The sequence below is a fragment of the Cetorhinus maximus genome, chromosome 9, assembly GCF_964194155.1.
Source record: "Cetorhinus maximus chromosome 9, sCetMax3.hap1.1, whole genome shotgun sequence".
Classification (NCBI taxonomy): domain Eukaryota; kingdom Metazoa; phylum Chordata; class Chondrichthyes; order Lamniformes; family Cetorhinidae; genus Cetorhinus; species Cetorhinus maximus.
Genome location: NC_135887.1, coordinates 57,115,298 through 57,134,721, shown reverse-complemented (window position 1 = coordinate 57,134,721; position 19,424 = coordinate 57,115,298). Strand labels below are relative to the sequence as shown.

Here is a 19,424-nt window from a genome sequence, read left to right as displayed (position 1 = left end):
TCTTCTTGCTATTGGGGGCCATGTTTTCCTTCCAGCAGCCCTGGCTGGAAGCACTGAGAGGTTTGTGTGCGGCTGCAATTTAAATATTGCATCCAGCCCCGGCATGAAGAACTGACCAGTTGATGGGGTGGTGGGGAAATTGGAGGCAGCCCAGCAGTAAAATGGCGTGTTTTCCGGGAATGCATGATTAATGAGGCGGCATTGGGACGATATGACGTGAGAAGCTCCATTGCGGCCAGCGGGTAAAACATCCTTTTTCCCACCCGCTACCACACTTAGTGCAAATCTGGGACGATTCCTCCCACAGTCTCAAAATGTAACAATCTTATAAAACCTCATATTTGTAACAGTGTGAATATGAGGTTAAATGTTCAATCTCGGTGTCAAACGTGACACCAAGTTTGTGAACAGACTGACTTAATCTCAGCTTGTTGCCCGGGAGAGGGATGAAGTTGGTACCTAAGGAATGGAGTTTGGAATGGGACCAAAAATAACGGTTTTTGTCTTCCCAATATTTAATTGGAGGAAATTTCTGCTCATCCAATATTGGATGTTGGTTCAGCAGGTCTGATCATTTCGCAACAGTGGAGGAGTTAGGAGAGGCGGTGGTGAATCAGAGCTAGGTGTCATCAGCGTATAATGTGGTCATTGAATATTTTTAAGGCAGAAGTAGAGAGATATTCTTGACTAACAATAGAGTCAAAGGTCATCAGGATGGTGAAATGTGGAGTTGAGGCCAGAGTCAGATCAGACATGATCTTATTGAATGGCGGAGCAGGCTCAAGGGGCCGAATAGCCTACTCCTGCTCCTAATTTGTATGTTCGTACATGAGCACTAATGCTGTACCTTCACATGATGTCACTAAGAAGCAGCATGTAAGTGAGAAATAGGAGGGGGCCAAGCATTGATCCTCGGGGAATGCAATAGGTAACAGTGAGGGAGCAAGAAGAGAAACCATTGCAAGTGATTCTCTGGATATAATTAGATCGATAAGATTGCAAGCATATATTGGAAAAATCAGTGATCTTCAAACAAAAAATCTCCAATCTGCAATAAATAACTCTGGGTTTTCCATTTTTGTGCCCATAACTCTGCTTTGCTCATCATTTCCCTCCCCATGACCCAAGACAAGAATTTTTAGCTTGTGCTGAGTTACCTGATCTGAACCAGGATAGAAATCAAGGCTATTACTGGCCTCAGTGCTCTCATGCAGGGAGGAGAAAGATCATCCAGGTGTCCACCCTGATGGTTCCTCAGCATTGCTGCAGGAGGTGTGTGCATCATGGGCAGAGACTGAATCAAAGGCTACTTTGTGATTCAAGACATTACACTTCCAGGAGAGAACAAACAGAATCCTGACAAGTGAAATGTAACTGCCCTGTGTAAATCATTCTGGAATTTGAAGGCTAAGACATTTGGAACTGCTCCCAATGGTGTGGGGGAGTGGGAGTGTAAAGCAGGTGTGTTCAGAATCTTCTAAGCAGGACCACTTTTGCATTTACTCTATTCAGATTGTCAGAACAGAGAGGCTATTTGGAAAAGCACAGAAGATGCTGTCCTGAATTGACTGAACAATTGATCTGAACAATTACCATTCCCAAGATCAGTCTAGAGCTTACAAACCTTGGATAAGTCAATTTGGAGTTTATTTAATGTTTCTTTCCCTCTGCTCCCAGTGGTGTTAGCAGCGTTGTCAGGCGCTGTATCGAGAGGAAGACAGAAATAGACTACGCTGTGAAGATTATTGACATCACATCTGAACATCTGACTCCAGAGGAGCTAGAAGAGATTTGCACATCCACTGCTCAGGAAATCAGCATCCTCAAGGAAGTCTCAGGACACCCACATATAAGTGAGTAAGTCATCCAGGCTAAATAACAAAGGCAATAGAGTAGAAATCCAAGGAATGGGTAGAGTTCATGATCATAGGCAGTTGTTGGCATCTGCTTCCTCACTAACATCTGGAGACGGGTGTCAGAGTTGTGGGAGCTGGCTGGCCCACAGCAACAGCCTGACAAAGCTTTAGTCAGGATCATATCTATCAGCAAAAATTACAGAACCCATTGCCATTCCTGGCTGTGTCCCACCCCACAGGCAGGATAGACCCAGCAGAGGAGGCAGCACCATGGTATTCAGTCAGGAGGGACTGACCCTTGGAATCCTCAGCATTGATTCTGGACCCCACAGTCTCATGTCATCAGGTCAAACATGGACAAGGAAACCTGGTTAGCACCTTCTGCCTTCCCTCAGCACTCCTCCATGTTGAACACCACTTGAAAGAAGCATTAAGGGTAGCAAGGGCACAGAATGGTGGGCAGCTTCCATGCCCATCATCAAAAGTAGCTCAGTAGCCCTACCACACACTTTGTGGAGACCAAGTCCCATCTTCACAATGGGACACCCTCCATCGTGTTGTGTGGGTCATCTTGAGAACAGAGCTAGCAGCTCAAAATGGGCACCCTTGAGGCACTGTGAGCTATCAACAGCAGCACAATTGTACCCAACCACAATCTGTAACCCCATGGCCCGGCATAACCCCCACTCTACCATTACAATTAAGCCAGGGGATCAACACCAGTTCAATCAGGAGTGCAGAAGAGCATGCCAGGAGCAATACCATGTGTACTTGAAAAGTAGATAAAGTACCAGAGGTAAGGGAAAGTTAAAAATAAATCAAGAGGCGACACTAACTAATACATGCAAAAAAAATGATAAATTAAGAAAATAATGATCTCTCAGACCTGATGATTTTTTTTATTCATTCACGGGGTGTGGGTTTCACTGGCAGGGACAGCATTTATTGTCAATTCCTAGTTGCCCTTGAGAAGGCGGTGCTGAGCTGCCTTCTTGAACCGCTGCAGTCCATGTGGTGTAGGTACACCCACAGTGCTGTTAGGGAGGGAGTTCCAGGATTTTGACCCAGCGACAGTGAAGGAACGGCGATATATTTCCAAGTCAGGATGGTGAGTTACTTGGAGGGGAACCTCCAGGTGGTGGTGTTCCCATCTGTCTGCCCTTGTCCTTCTAGGCGGTAGTGGTCGTGGGTTTGGAAGGTGCTGTCTAAGGAGCCTTGGTGAGTTCCTGCAGTGCATCTTGTAGATGGTACACACTGCTGCTACTTTGCGTCGGTGGTGGAGGGAGTGAATGTTTGTAGATGGGGTGCCAATCAAACGGGCTGCTTTGGCCTGGATCCAGAACAAATGGTCGGAATATTATGTAATTTCTATGACAGTTGTTGATGATGCCACAGGGTACACAGTGGGAGGTTCTGCACTCTGCTGAAGAGCACAGCCTAGATTAATATATAATGAGTATCTTAACTAAAACTTTCCACTGCGTTGGCAGCAGTCACCCAAACAATGCATATAAAGTGTGCCTGCTTTCCAGCTCCTTTCACCCCCATGCAATGAACAGTTTCATTTTGACTGAGTACTGGTTGAAAAAACCCTTCAGTTTTGCTGCTCAGTAAACTTAGAGTGTGGGATTTAACTCTGTCAAGTAGTATCATCCCTGACAGATCTCATTGTGCAAGGTTACCAGCTGAGCTTTGGGGTATTTGTCAAAATGAGAGTAGACAATGAGCCAGTCTGTGTGCCAGTGATTTCCCTGCAGACCTGAGAGCAAGAATGGGTCAGTGATTGCAGCTGTAGGACAATTAAGAGGGCTGGAGAAGAGATTTCCACCCGAAACTAATATTACAATCATGTCTGAGCAGTGGAGGGTTGTAATTCAAGGAGATTTCAGGAGGGAAAAAAGAATATAAGTAAAATCAATAATGAAAAGGGAAAATGCCAGGAATTCTCAGCAGGTCACACAGAGTCTGCCTTTCACTTTCATAACGAACAGCATTGAGATTTCAGATTTTCAGCATCTGCAGTATTTTGCTTCTCAAGAAATAAAATTGTGAATTACACAATTGTTCTCTCTGTTACAGTTTCATTAAATGACTCCTATGAATCTTCAAGCTTCTACTTCTTGGTGTTTGATCTGTAAGTATGGGGGCAGTTCACATACAGAAGACACATTCCTACACAATGAAAAGAAGAGCATCCAAAGCCAGAGTTCATTGCATAACCACAGATAGAAACAGAAAAAAGAATCCCATACTAAAAGACAGGGTCATAATATATAGAGAACCAAGCAAAATATACAGAGCAAACCTGACAAAGATAGTAAGAGGGGCAAGGGGAGATTGAGAATGGCAGCTAATGTAAAATGGAACACAAAATTCTTTTATAAAGAGTCATGCCCACAGCAGGTGTTAATCGCTGCTCAAACCAAATCCCAGAGGGAAACTTGGCTTACTGGCCATACCCTTTTTTGTATTCTGAAAATGAGAAGACGACGTACCAGTCTCAGCAGTAAGAAGTCCAGTAACACTTTACTTTTAATTTTTAAAATCCCTAAAAGTTTTATTAACAAGAATAAAAGAAAACTTAAGCACACAAGATTACAGTTGCACAATTAAGGTTAGGCTTACAAAACATTCCCCCACAAAGACTCTATACTTGGTCAGACCCACAGATAAACACCTTCCAGTTAGCACTCCCTTATAAATATTTAACTATAAAAATCCAGTAATACTACCCAAGGCAAACTGCTGTAGCATTTATAAAGGCATACCACATGACCTGTAACTAGCTTCCCCTCTGCTGTGGAAAACCAAACTTCAGAATAAAGCTGCTCTTTGTAGTCCAAGACTTTTCTGGCTTGACTGGATGGTTCATTCAAACTGCATCTCTTCCCAGCCAAGAGCTAACAGCTCCAACTCAACAGTTCAAACAGCTCCAGCTGCTCATCTCACAACTCAAACAGCAGCTCTAGCTATAGTTATTTTAAGCTCTCCACAGTAACTCTAAAATACTTTTTTCCCCTTTCATCTCAGGTTCCAATGTTCTCACACCTCTTTGAAACTCAAATCCTTCCAAATATAAAATCTTTCATGTCTTTGCTTTCAGATCAATAAATATAATACCCCCCCTTTTGTTTACCTATGGAATTCCTGCAAGGTGCAAACATGTGTCTTTCTACCTCTGACTCCTCTTTGATATTCAGCCAAACACTCAACTTATCTAAAAATGCAAATGTTAGATTTAACCTATTTACTTCTACCTCAAACATAGCACCTCTATTCTTTTCATGTTTTAACCACCCCCCCCAGACAATCTATCTCCTATTAATCTCTGCCCAGCTTAATTAAATCATACACACACATGCCTTTTCCACAGAATAACACATATTCCCCCAAAATATTTTTTAAAAAACATCCATTTCTCACAAAAAGACATGACTGAGAAAAGGGTGGCCTAAGTGAAAATTGGTGCTGATTAGGGACCAAAAAGGATATCTTCTTGGGGAGGCAGAGTGTATTTGCTGATGTACTAAATGAGAAATAGATGCTACCAATGTAACAATAAAGGAGGAGCTGGTAGAGATATTGGACAAAAATAGATAAAGAGAAGGTACTTAAAAAATTGGCAACGCTCAAAGTAGAAAAGTCACCGGGTCTGGTTGGGTGTATCTGAGAATGCTGAGACAAGTAAGAAAATATATCATGGAGATCCTGGTCACAGTCTTCGAATCCTTCCTTGATATGAGAGCCAGAGGATGGGGGGTTGCAAATCTTTCTATTTTTTGAACATACATAAGTTATAAATCTGGCAACAACAGGCCAATTGCACTGAAGTTGGTGTTGGAAAACTTTGAAATAATAATCCAGAACAAAATTAATCGTAAAAATATATGTTAATAAATGATGGCCAGCATCAATCTGTTAAAGGCAAATCATGTTTCACTAATTATATTAAGCTTTTTAATAAAGTGTTGGAAAGAGGTAATGATGTTTGATAAAGTACCACATAATAGACCTCAACAAGCTCAGGGGATTAAAGGACAACAAGGATACGAAATTGGCTAAGGGACTGAACACAGCATAATGGTGAACTGGAGAGAAGTTTACACTGTTTTTTGATACAGTTGCCAGATGGGACAATTATGAATGCCTGGCTGAGCTCCAAGAATAGATAATCACTTAGATCTCAGCAAGCAATTTTTATACAGCTGCAGAAGGGAGTGCAAGCTTTGCTTGACTGACATCTCTAGTACTTTGTAATGACCTACTGTTCCTTTATAGAGATTTTTCACTGCTTGTGTGCTTATCTACATACGACTAAGTGTTCTGAAGTAGATAACTGGAACTGGAACTAGTCTGTTACAATTTGTTACTTGTTCCATGTTGTTCTTTCACACAATGCTACCCTTGTTCTGCTATAATCACATTCTGCTTTCTTACCTTTATGCCTCTGTTAGCACCTTTTTTTAGCACTAACCACTACTATCAACACTCCCTTTGTCCTTCAGTTCATGACATCTTTGTCAATCCCTGCTTTGTCCCCACCTATCGCTGGCCTTCTATCCAGTTCCACCCGCCCCACCCCCCTTAAACAGTATAAATTTCATAACATTTCCACTTCTCTTCAGCTCTGAAGATGGGTCATACGAACTAGAAACATTAGCTCTGTTTCTCTCTCCACAGATGCTGCTAGACCTGCTGAGTTTTTCCAGCATTTTCTGTTTTTGTTATCACAATGACTGATATGATTGTGGCCTTAACTACACTTTCCTATCTGCCTTCCATAACCCTTGGCTTTCTTGTCAATCAAGAATCTGCCTAACTTAGTCTTCAATATATTTAACGACCCAGCCTCCACCGTTGACTTGGGAAGAGAATTCCTAATAATAACGATCCTCTGAGAGAAGAAATTCCTTAACGCCTCCATCTTAAATGGAAAACCCTTTATTTTGAAACTGTGTCCCCTAGTTTTAGCTTCCCCAACGAGAGGAAACATCCTCTCAGATCTGCCCTGGAGGATTCAGTGGCATACTGTCGTAAAAAACCATCTGGTTCACTAATGTCCTTTGGGGAAGGAAATCTGCCATCCTTATCTGGTCTGGCCCACATATGACTCCACATTCACAGCAATGTGGTTGACTCTTAATTGGCCTCGCAAGCCACTCAGTTCAAGGGAAAATGGGCATGGGCAGCCACCAGCGATGCCCACATCCCCTGAAAGAATAAAAAAAAGTCCCCTCAGAATCTTAGATGTTAAAATGAGATCACCTCTCATTCTTCTAAACTCCAATGAGTATAGGCCCAACCTGCTCAACCTTTGCTCATAAGTGAACCCAGCCTAGTGAACCTCCTCTGAACTGCTTCTAGTGCAAGTATGTCCCTCCTCAAATAAGGAGACAAAAACTTTACACAATACTCTAGGTCTCACCAATGCCCTGTACAGTTATAGCAAAACTTCCCTACTTTTATTCTCTATTCCACTTAAAATGACTTTTTGTGGTGCATCTAAAAGGACACCCAAATCCCTCTGTACCCCAACATTCTGTAATCTCTTTCCATTTAAATAGTATTCTGCTTTTCTATTCTTCTTGCCAAAGTGGACAAGTTCACATTTTCCCACATTATACTCCATCCGCCAATTTTTTTGCCCACTCACTTAACCTACCTATATCCTTAAATGTTGCTGAAAAAAAACATATGTTCTCGAAGCTTCTCATCTCACACTCATCAGGACAATTTGCAAGAATTTCAAATATAAAGGGAACAACAAATTTATACTCCATGAGAAGAGAGTGTTGATTGGTTGGCAAGTGGACTTGGATTGGTAGAGCTGTTGCCGTGGAGAATGCATGAGTTAACTGATCACTGGCGTGAACTGCCAAGCTTTGTTTAAATTCAAACCAGGCAGGTTCACTCTGATTGGTCAAGACATTGCCCAGGGGAATGAACCAGAGAATAACTGTCACCTATTTTGTTTAGTTGGAACAAGTGCAATGTGTGTACATGTTCTTTCTTTGCGTGCTAGAAGCTACATATGTTAATACACAGGGCCCAGTTCTTTGCAGACAGAAAGAAAATAGCTTGGCAGTTAACTGTCAGCCATCAGTTAACTGGTGCATTCTCCATGGCAATGCACCTACCAAACAGAGTCCACTTGCTAACTCTCTTCTCCTGAAGGTGGTGGAGGCGGTGGTGTAGTGGTATTGTCACTGGGCTAGTAATCTGGAAACTCAGGGTAATGCTTTGGGGACCTGGGTTTGAATCCCACCATGGTGGATGGAATTTGAATTCAATAAAAAAATTGGAATTAAAATGCTAATGATGACCATGAAAGCATTGTTGATTGTTGTAAAGACCCATCTGGTTCACTAATGCCCTTTAGGGGAAGAAATCTGCCGTCCTTACCTGGTCTTGCCTGCATGTGACTCCAGACCCAAAGCAATGTGATTGACTCTGAAATGGGGTACAGCAAGCCACTTAGTTGTATCAAGCCGCTACAAAGTCTAAAAGGAATGAAACTGGATGGGTCACCGGCACCAGAGGTGGTGGCACAGTGGTATAGAGTTGGGAGGGAGCTCCTCAATCTTGACTCTGGAACCCACGAAGTCTCATGGCATCAGGTCAAACATGGGTAAGGAAACTCAGACCGATACTATCATGGACAGATGCATCTGCAGCAGGCAGGTTGGTGAGGATGATTACCGCTTACCCCTGCCCTCCCTCAGGTGATGAATCCGTACTCCTCCATGTTAAATATCACTTGGAGGAAGCACTGAGGGTGGCAAGGTTGCAGAATGTACTCTAGGTGGGGGACTTCAATGTCCACCACCAAGAGTGGCTCGGTAGCACCACTACTGACCGAGCTGGCTGAGTCCTAAATGACACAACTGCTAAACTGGGTCTGTGGCAGGTGCTGAGGGAACCAACAAGCGGGAGAAACATACTTGACCTCATCTTCACCAACCTACCTGCCGCAGATGCATCCGTCCATGACAGTATCGGTATGAGTAACGACCACATAGTCCATGTGGAGACCAATTCCTGCCTTTACATTGAGGATACCATGAAATGGTATGAATGGTATTAATTGGCCTACAACAGATCTAGTGGGCAACAGATGGGCAACCCCCATGAGGCACTATGGGCCAACAGCAGAACTGTACTCAACCACAATCTGTAACTTCATGGCCCGGCATATCTCCCGCCCTACCATTACCACCAACCCAGGGGATCAACTCTGATCCAATGAAGAGTACAGGAGGGCATGCCAGGGGCAGCACCAGGTATACCTAAAAATGAGGTGTTGACCCGGTGAAGCTACAACACGGGACTACTTGCGTGCCAAACAGCATGAGCAGCAAGTGATAGACAGAGCTAAGCGATTCCACAACCAACATTTCAGATTTAAGCCACATCCAGTTTTGAATGGTGGTGGACAACTAAATAACTCTCCACAAATATCCCCATCCTCAATGATGGAGGAGCCCAGCACATCAGTGCAAAAGATAAGGCTGAAGCATTTGAAACAATCTTCAGCCAGAAGTGCCGAATCGATGATTCATCTCGGCCTCCTCCAGAGGTCCCCAGCATCACAGATGCCAGTCTTCAGCCAATTCAATTCACTCCACATGATATCAAGAAACGGCTGAAGGCACTGGACACTGCAAAGGTTATGGGCCCTGACAGCATCCCAGCAATAGTACTGAAGACCTGCGTAGCAGAACTTGCCACGCATATTTGCCAAGCTATTCCAGTACAGCTACAACACTGGAATCTACTTGGCAATGTGGAAAATTGCCCAGGTATGTCCTGTACACAAAAAGCAGGACAAATCCAACCCAGCAACCCAGCCACTAGTCTACTGTCGATCATCAATGAAGTGATGGAAGGGGCCATCAACAGTGCGATCAGGCGGCACTTGCTTCACAATAAACTGCTCGCTGACGCTCAGTTTGGGTTTCGGCAAGGTCAGTCAGCTCCTGACCTCATTACAGCCTTGGTTCAAACATGGACAAAAGAGCTGAACTCCCAACGTGAAGTGAGAGTGACTGCCCTTGACATCAAGGCAGCAATTGACCGAGTGTGGCATCAAGGAGCCCTAACAAAACTGGAGTCAATGGGAATCAGGGGGAAAACTCTCCACTGGTTAGAGTCATACCTAGCACAAAGGAAGATGATTGTGGTTGTTGGAGGTCAATCATCTCAGTTCCAGGACATCGCTGCAGGAGTTCCTCAGGGTAGTGCCCTCGGCTCAACCACCTTCAGTTGCTTCAACAATGACCTTCCTTCCATCATAAGGTCAGAAGTGGGGATGTTCACTGATGATTGCACCATGTTCAGCACCATTCGTGACTCCTCCAATACTGAAGCAGTCCATGTCCAAATGCAGCAAGACCTGGACAATATCCAGACTTGGGCTGACAAGTGGGAAGTAACTTTCGTGCCACACAAGTGCCAGGCAATGACTATCTCCAACAAGAGAGAATCTAACCATCTCCCCTTGATATTCAATGGCATTGCCGTCACTGAATTCCCCACCATCAACATCCTTGGGGGTTACCATTGACCAGAAATTGAACTGGATTAGCCATAGAAATGCTGTGGCTACAAGAGCAGGTCAGAGGCTAGGAGTCGTGCAATGAGTAACTCACCTCCTGACTCCCCAAAGCCTGAGCACCATCTACAAGGCACAAGTTAGGAGTGTGACGGAATGCTCCCCACTTGCCTGGATAAGTGCAGCTCCAGCAACATTCAAGAAGCTTGACACCATCCAGGACAAAGCAGCCCAATTGACTGGCACCACATCCACAAACATTCACTCCCTCCACCACCAATGCACAGTAGCAGCAGTGTGTACCATCTGCAAGATGCACTGCCGGAATTCACCAAGGCTCCCTAGACAGCAACTTCCAAATCCACAATCACTACCATCTAGAAGGACAAGGGCAGCAGCTAGATGAGAACACCACCACTTGGAAGTTCCCCTCCAAGTCACTCACCATCCTGACTTGGAAATATATCACCGTTCCTTCACTGTCGCTGGGTCAAAATCCTGGAACTCCCACCCTAACGGCACTGTGGGTGTACCTACACCACATGGACTGCAGCGGTTCAAGAAGGCAGCTCACCACCACCTTCTCAAGGCAGCTAGGGATGGGCAATAAATACTGGCCCAGCCAGCGATGCCCACATCCCATGAATGAATAAAAAAAGTATAAATTGTTGTTCCCTTTACATCTGCTATTCCTGCGAATTGTCCTGATGAGACAAAAAGCTTTGACAGCAGCACGACTCAAGAAATATAGACTATTTCTGTCTATATCCCTTTGTAGACATTGTATCCTCCTCACAACCTGCTTTACTGCCTATCTTCGTATCATCAGCAAATTTGGCTACGATACAGTCAGTTCCTTCATTCAAGCAATTTGTATATAGATCACTTATCTCTGTGGCACTAGTCAGGTTGCCAACCTGAAAATGATCCATTTATCATAACCCTCTGTTCCCTGTTAGTTTCTTTCCTGTTGGAACGAAAGTTTGGGGGGAAAAATTGTAGGTGGACAATGGGTCAAAAAAGAATTGGTTTGGGCACAGTCACGATATATTCCATCGAAAGGGAAAGGTAGGGTAAACAAATCCAGAGCTCCCTGGATGAAAAAGGAGATAGACATTAAGAGAAAGAAGAAAAAGTGTGCTTATGACAGGTGTCAGGTAGAAAATACAATTGAAAACCAAGAACAAAAGGTTCAGAAGGAAGGTGAAAAAGCATATTAGAGAAGTGAAGAGGAATTATGAGAAAAGATTGTCAGCCAACATAAAGGGGAATCCCAGAGTCTTCTATAGGCAGATATATAGTAAAAGGGTAGTAAAAGGAGGAGCAGAGGCGATAAGGGACCTAAAAGGGAATTTACACATGGACGAAGGGGCCATGGCTGAGGTATTAAATGAATACTTTGCACCCGTCTTTACCAAGAACATAGGCGCTATCCAGGCCATGGTGACAGACGAGGAAACTCTGTCACTAGAAGGGTTCAAAATTGATAAGGAGGAAGTGTTGAATAGACTGTCGGTACTTAAAGTTGACAAGGCACCGGGACCGGATGAGATGCATCCAAGGATATTGAAGGAAGTGAGAGTAGAAATTGCAGGGGCACTGGCCATAATCTTTCAGTCTTTCCTAGACTCGGGGGAAGTGCCAGAGGACTGGAGAATTTGCAAACATTATGCCCTTGTTCAAAAAAGGTTTTAAGGATAAGCCCAGCGATTACAAACCAATCAGTTTAACTTCAGTGGTGGACAAGATTCTAGAAACAATTATTCGGGATTAGTAGTCACATGAAAAACTAGGGGCTGAAATCTCTGGTCGGCGAGCGGGGGTGGGGCCCGCTCGCCAACGTGTAAAATGATGCGTGGTGACGTCGGGCGGGTGCCCCAGCATCACCCCGCGTCATTTAGATTTCAGTTTGGCAGGCGTGCAGCCGACTGGGCTGCGCGCCCACTGAACTGTCAAAGGCCCATTAAGGCCTGTTAAAAACTAATTTAAACAATGAAATGAGCTGCCTGTCCAACCTTAAGGCTGGCGGGCAGGCGAAGAGCCCAGGCGGCCTTTGCATTTTTCATGGACCCTCATCAACGGGCGGGATGAGGTTTCATAAAGTGTTTATAAATTCAATAAAAAAAAATTTTTTTAAATCATTGATATGTGCCAGCTCATGTGACACTGTCACATGACGGGACATGTTTTAAAAGTTTTCAAGTACTTTATTTAGAAATTTTAAACTTAAACAAATCTCCCTGAGCGCACTCCCGACTCAGGGAATCTCCTCCCCCGCCCCCCCGCCTGCACAGGGAGCGCTCAGTGCTTCCGGGTGAGCATCATGCTGGGTGGGCCTTAATTGGCCACCCACGTAAAATGGTGGTGTGCACCCGATTGGGGGCACTGATCGGGTTTGCGCTCACTTCTGCCCACCCCCACACAACCGCCCCCCTCGCATGGGTTTCTAAAGGGCAAATCGTGTCTAACTAACTTGCTGGAATTTTTGAAGAGGTAACAGAAAAGGTCGATGAGGGTAGTGCTGCTGATGTGGTGTATATGGACTTTCAAAACGCATTTGATACAGTGACACACAACAGACTTGTGAGAAAAGGAATAAAAGGGACAGTAGCAACGTGGATACAAAATTGGCTAAAAAAAATAGGAAGCAGAGAGTAATGTTTCATGGATATATTTTGGGCTGGAGGAAGGTTTGTAGTGGAGTTCCCCGAGGCTCGGTGTTGGGAACCTTCCTTTTCCTGATATATTAATGACCTAGATCTTGGTGTGCAGGGGACAATTTCAAAGTTTGTGGATGATACAAAGCTTGGGAGTGTTGTGAACTGTGAGGAGAATGGTGTGGAACTTCAAGAGGACATAGATAAGTTGGTGGAGTGGGCAGATAGGTGGCAGGTGAAGTTCAATGCAGAGAAGTGTGAGGTGATGCATTTTGGTAGGAAGAACATGGACAGACAATATAAAATAAGGGGTGAAATTTTGAAGGGGTTGCAGGAGCAGAAAGACCTGGGTGTATATGTGCATAGATCATTGAAGGTGGCAGGACAGGTGGAGGGAGCAATTAGTAAAGCATATAGTACCCTGGGCTTTATTAATAGGGGCATAGAGTACAACAGCAAGGAGGTTATGCTGAATTTATATAAGACACTCATTAGACCTCAGCTGGAGTAATGTCTACAGTTCTGGGCACCACATTATAGGAAGGATGTGAACACAGTGGAAAGAATGTAGAAGAGGAATGGTTTCAGGGATGAGAAACTTCAGTTACGAAGATAGATTGGAGAGATTGGGACTGTTCTCCTTGGAAAGAAGAAGACTAGGAGGAAATTTGATAGAGATGTTCAAAATCATGAGGGGTCTGGACAGAGTAGATAGGGAGAAACTGTTTTGCTCGTAAAAGGATCGAGAACAAGAGGGCACAGATTTAAAGTAATTTACAAAATAAGTAAATGTGACATGAGAAAAACTTTTCACACGGCGAGTGGTTCGGGTCTGGAATGCACTGCCTGGAAGTGTGGTGGAGGCAGGTTCAATCGAGGCATTCAAGAGGGCATTAGATGATCATTCAAATAGAAACAAAGTGGAGGGGTACAGGGAAAAGGCAGGCAATGGCACTAGATCATAATGCTCATTTGGAAAGGCAGTGCAGACACAATGGGCCGAATGGCCTCCTGTGCATTCCAGACCCAAACCACTCATTGTGTGAAAATGTTTTTTCTCACATCACACTTGCCTCTTTTGTCCCCTATAATATGGTGCCCATAACTACACAATGTTCCAGCTGAGGTCTAATGAGTGTCTTATTCTGCATAACCTCCCGGCTCTTGTACTCTATGCCCCTATTAATAAAGCCCAGGACACTACATGCTTTATTAACTGCTCTCTCCACCTATCCTGCCACCTTTAATGATCTATGCACATATACACCCAGGTCTTTCTGCTCTTGCACCCCCTTCAAAATTTCACCCCTTATTTTATATTGTCTCTCCATGTTCTTCCTACCAAAATGTATCACCTTACACTTCTCCGCATTGAACTTCATCTGCCACCTATCTGTCCACTCCACCAACTTGTCTATGTCCTTTCAAAGTTCCACACCATCCTCCTCACAGTTCACAACACTCCCAAGCTTCATATCATCCACAAACTTTGAAATTGTCCCCTGCACACCAAGATCTAGACCATTAATATATATCAGGAACAGCAAGGGTCCTAATACCCACCCCTGCATCCTGAAAAATATCGATTGACCATTACTCTCTGCTTCCTATTTTTTAGCCAATTTTGTATCCATGTTGCTACTGTCTCTTTTATTCCATGAGCTATAACTTTTCTCACAAGTCTGTGGTGTGACACTGATGTGGTGCTTTCAGTCCATGTACACCACATCAACAGCATTACCCTCATCAATCTTTTCTGTACCTCTTCAAAAAACTCCAGCAAGTTAGTTAAACATGATTTCCCCTTTAGAAATCCATGCTGTATCTTCCTTATCAAATCATATGTTTTCCATGTGACTACTAATTCTATCCCGAATAATTGTTTCTGGAATCTTGCTCACCACTGAAGTTAAACTGACTGGTCTGTAATTGCTGGGCTTATCCTTTTGAACAAGGGCGTAATGTTAGCAATTCCCCAGTCCTCTGGCACCTCCCCTAAGTCTAGGGAAGACTGAAAGATTAGATTACCGGGCCTATAGTTTCCTGCCTTCTGCCTCCCTCTTTTCTTGAACAAAGATATTACATTTGCAGTTTTCCAATCTGCTGGGACTTTTCCAGGATCTCGGGAATTTTGGAAGATTACAATCAAAGCATCCACTGTCTCTGCAGCCACTTCTTTTAAGACCCTAGGCTGCAGGCCATTAGGCCATAAGGTTGACACTTTAAGTTCCATTAGTATTTCCAGAACTTTTTCTCTAGTGATCACAATTGATTTAAGCTCCTTCCTCCCTTTTGCCTCTTGATTTTCAATTGTTCTTGAGATGTTTTTGTATCTTCTAATGTGAAGATGGATACAAAATATTTGTTTATCGTGTCTGGCATTTCCTTGTTTCCCATTATTAATTCCCCAGCCTCACCCTTTAATGGCCCAATGTCCATTTAGCTATTTTTTTCCTTTTTATATACTTGTCGAAGTGCTTACTGCCCATTTTTATATTTCTTGCTCGTTTTCTCTCATACTCTAACTTCTCCCTCAAACTCCTTTTATTAATCCTTTGCTGGTTGCTAAAAATTTGCCAATCTTCTGACATACCACTATTCCGCACAGAATTGTATGACTTTTCTTTCAATTTGATACCATCCTTAACTTCATTAGTTCACCACGGATGGTGAATCCTTCTGGTTAGCCTTTTTGACAATGTAATGTATCTTTGTTTAGAGTTATGAAATATTTCCTTAAATGTCTAAACTGTTTCTCTAAACTGCTCCATTTCCCCAGTCCATTTCAGCCAACTTTGTCTTCACACCCTTGTAATTGCCTCAAACTGGATGTGAAATTCATCATATTATGATCACTCTTGCCTAGAGGATTATACCAGGAGGCCCTTAATTAATCCTGTCTTATTACACATTCCCAGGTCCATAATAGCCTGGTACCTGGTACTTTCCAGAATGTATTTTCTAAGAAATTGTCCCAAACACACTCATCCTCCAGGCTACCTTTGCTAAGTTAATTTGTCCAATCAATGGGCAGGATTTTCCCGTCGGCGAGTGGGCCCGAAATGACACGCGGTGACGTTGGGCGGAACTCCCGACGTCACTGCGCCCCATTTAAATTTTCAGGTAGGCGGGGGCTCAGCAAAATCAGCTGTGCGCCCGCTGACCTGTCAATGGCCAATTGAGGCCATTGACAGAGTCATTAAACTTATTAATGGACCTGCCGTCCAACCTTAAGGTTGGCGGGCAGGCCAGGAGCCCTGGCGGGCATTAGAAAAAGCATGAAACCTCATTCATGGGCGGGATGAGGTTTCATGTAGGTTTTTAAAAATTTAATTAAAGTTTTTTAAAAAGTTATGGACATGTCCCAACTCATGTGACATGTCACATGAGGGGACATATCAGGGAATTTTTTTTCTCTATTTTTAATATTTTTGACAGTAGAGCCGATCTCCCTGAGGCAGCACATAGCACTTAGCCCACGTAAAATGGCAGCGCGCCCCCAATCGGGGGCGCCGATCGGAGGCACGCCTTCACGTGCCCGCACTTCAACTTCGCATCCAACGGGGGGAAAACCCTGCCCAATGTGAAGATTAAAGTCACCACTATTATGCAATAACTTTCTTGCAAACCCCCATTTTTTCTTGATGTATACCCTGTCCTGCTGTGTAACTATTGTTAGCAAGCCTATAAATTAATCCCACCAGTGACTTCTTTCCTTTTCTATCTCTTATCTCCACCCAAACTGATTCTACATTTTGATTCTCCAAACTAAGATCATTTCTCACTATTGTACTGATCTCTTCCTTTATTAACAGAGCTACCCCACCTCCTTTTCCTTTCTTCCTGTTCTTCCGAAATATTCGGATTCCAACCATGATCACTTTGCAACTATGTAAAGGCTATTGTATTATGTTAATTTATTTCCATTTGTGCCATCAATTCACCCATTTTGTTAGCATCCAGATGAGGAGCCTTTAATTCTGTCTTTTCACCTTTTTCCCAAACTTTAATGTTTTCTTTTGCTGATGCACTCCTATGTTTGTAAGCTCTGTCCCTCCTGTCACGCTCTGTTGATCATTACTTGCAACAATACCCTGCACTATTACCTTGACCTTACTCTTTAACTTTCCAAATCCCACCCCACCCCCATTTAAATCCTCCCTGACCCTGCACAGTTATGTTTAAAACCCTCCCTCTAGCCCTCATTATATGATTTGCCAGTACACTTGTCCCACGTGCTTCAGCTGAAGGCTGTCCCAGTGGTACACCTCCCTTTTTCTGCAGTACTGGTGAAGCAAAACCCATTTCTCCCATACCAATCCTTGAGCCACACACTTAATTCTCTTACCTTATTTACCCTATGCCAATTTGCTTATGGCTGAAGTGGTAATCCAGAATCTTTGTGGTCTGCTTTTTAATTTAATTTCTAGCTTTTCATACTCCCTCAGCAGAACCTCTTCCTTAGTTCTACCTGTGTCACTGGTACCCATGTGGATCCTTACAACTGGATCCTTCCCCTCCCACTCCATGTTCCTCTCCAGCCCTGAGGAGATGTCCTTAACCCTAGCACCTGAGCTATTGTTTGAAAGGATATTTTCAAAGCATCGGCTTATTGTCAGTTTCAGGATCATTTCAAAGACTTGGCAGGCATGCCAAGTTAGCTTTGTACATAATGGTTACTGGGAAAGTGGTATGATGCATGGGGTCATGGAAGGATCATGGGGAATATGAGGGGATTAGAACATCTGGGGATAAGGAGAGGTCAAGGGAGATATAGGAGGGCATGGAGGATGAGGGGGCATGTTGGGTGGGTGAGGGTGGTGAGGGGCTGAGGGTTTGAAGGCCTGACATTCTGGGCCAATGTCCCAGTATAAGCAGACAAAGCCTGTTGGCCTCGCCATTTGCCCTCCTCCATTGCTGCCTTTGGCCTACCCTGGGAGGCAATGGGCCCGACTCCATTCCACCCTGCCTCCCTGGAATAAAAGTATGGTGGACGCAGTCTTCCTCAATAGGTTTGCGGAGTAGGGATACCCATCTTCCTCGCAAAAACACAGCCTAAAAATTACAAAAACAAAGAAGTTATGTAAAAATTGAAAAAAAACCACTAGTTAGGCTCCAGCAGGAATATCGTGTCCAATTCCGGGTACCACACCTCAAGAAGGATGTCAAGGCCTTTGAGAAGGCCCAGAAGAGATTTACTAAATTGGTACCAAGGATGAGGGGTTTCAGTTATATGGATAGACTGAAGAAACTGGGATTGTTCTCTTCAGAGAGGAGACGGTTAAGGGGGCATTTAATTGAGGTGTTCAAAAAGTGTGACATGCTCGATAGTGTAAATAAGGAGAACTTGTTCCAGTGACAGAGGGGTTGGTAATGAGAGGTTACAGATACAAGTTAATTGACAAAAGAACCAGGGAAGAATGAGGATTTATTTTGAATGCAGTGAGTTGTGATCTGAAATGCATTGTCTGAAAGGGTGGAGGAAGCAGGTTCAATCATAATAACTTTAAAAAGGGAATTGGATAAATACTTGATGGGGATAAAATTTGCAGTTTTGGGAAGAGAATGGGAGTGAGATGATGCACAGGCTTGATGAAGCCTTGCTGTGTGCTGTATCATTCTAGGATTCTAAGTACAAAGATTAATTCTCACCAACTGATGGGACTAACAGCATTTTGATCACTACACCTGCCAAAGCAGAGTATGCCACTTTACCAGGGCCCACTGATGTTCTAACTCAGCCAGCCTAACTTTAAAGAGTATGGCCCCTTGTCCTAGATACTCAAGAGGAAATAATTTCACAATCTATCCTATCAAATCTTTTCATCATTTTGAAGGTAACTGATAGCAAGAGCCCCAGGTGGAGATTCTAGCTTCAATGTGGTACATCCTACATATATCCTGGGCCTGGGATCCTAGGCGTAAAAAGTCTTGTCACCTCAATCAGAGGAGATCAGGGAATCCAGCCTGATCCAGCTGATACCATGAACCTACCCTGATGAAATTACAACCGCTCTCATTCCAGCAAGTTAAAAATAGTGCTGAACTTTGCATGTGTTCTCAGGCTCCCCAGTGGTAACATGTCATTCACTGTTCCAAAGGTTGATTACAGACAGTGGCGATTCTCAATCTCTTGGAGCTGTTCCATGGTGAATATGATGTCCCTTTGCTCAATGCTGTGTGTTTATAATGTTCTGGAGAATACACACACTGGTGCTGAAGAATGAGTGAATAAAGGAAAGGGACACAGCTTGTAGCTCCTGTAATCATCTGTGGCCGTCTACCAGGATAATGCTGTGTGAGTCCACATCTCATCAGGCATGCCCTGGGCAGGTGGGACAGGCCTGGTGACTTCCAGCT

At 43.8% G+C, this 19,424-nt stretch overlaps 1 protein-coding gene across 1 annotated transcript in view; it reads left to right on the top strand.

Annotated features, from left to right (window-relative positions):
- The window catches only part of LOC144684678 (phosphorylase b kinase gamma catalytic chain, skeletal muscle/heart isoform-like), a 433,525-nt gene that overhangs the window by 313,569 nt on the left and 100,532 nt on the right, over nucleotides 1-19,424 (top strand). The window contains exons 4-5 of the mRNA XM_078548771.1: nucleotides 1,678-1,853; nucleotides 3,936-3,990. Of these exons, the coding sequence (XP_078404897.1) occupies nucleotides 1,678-1,853; nucleotides 3,936-3,990 (231 nt within the window). The remainder of the gene's footprint in view (nucleotides 1-1,677; nucleotides 1,854-3,935; nucleotides 3,991-19,424) is intronic.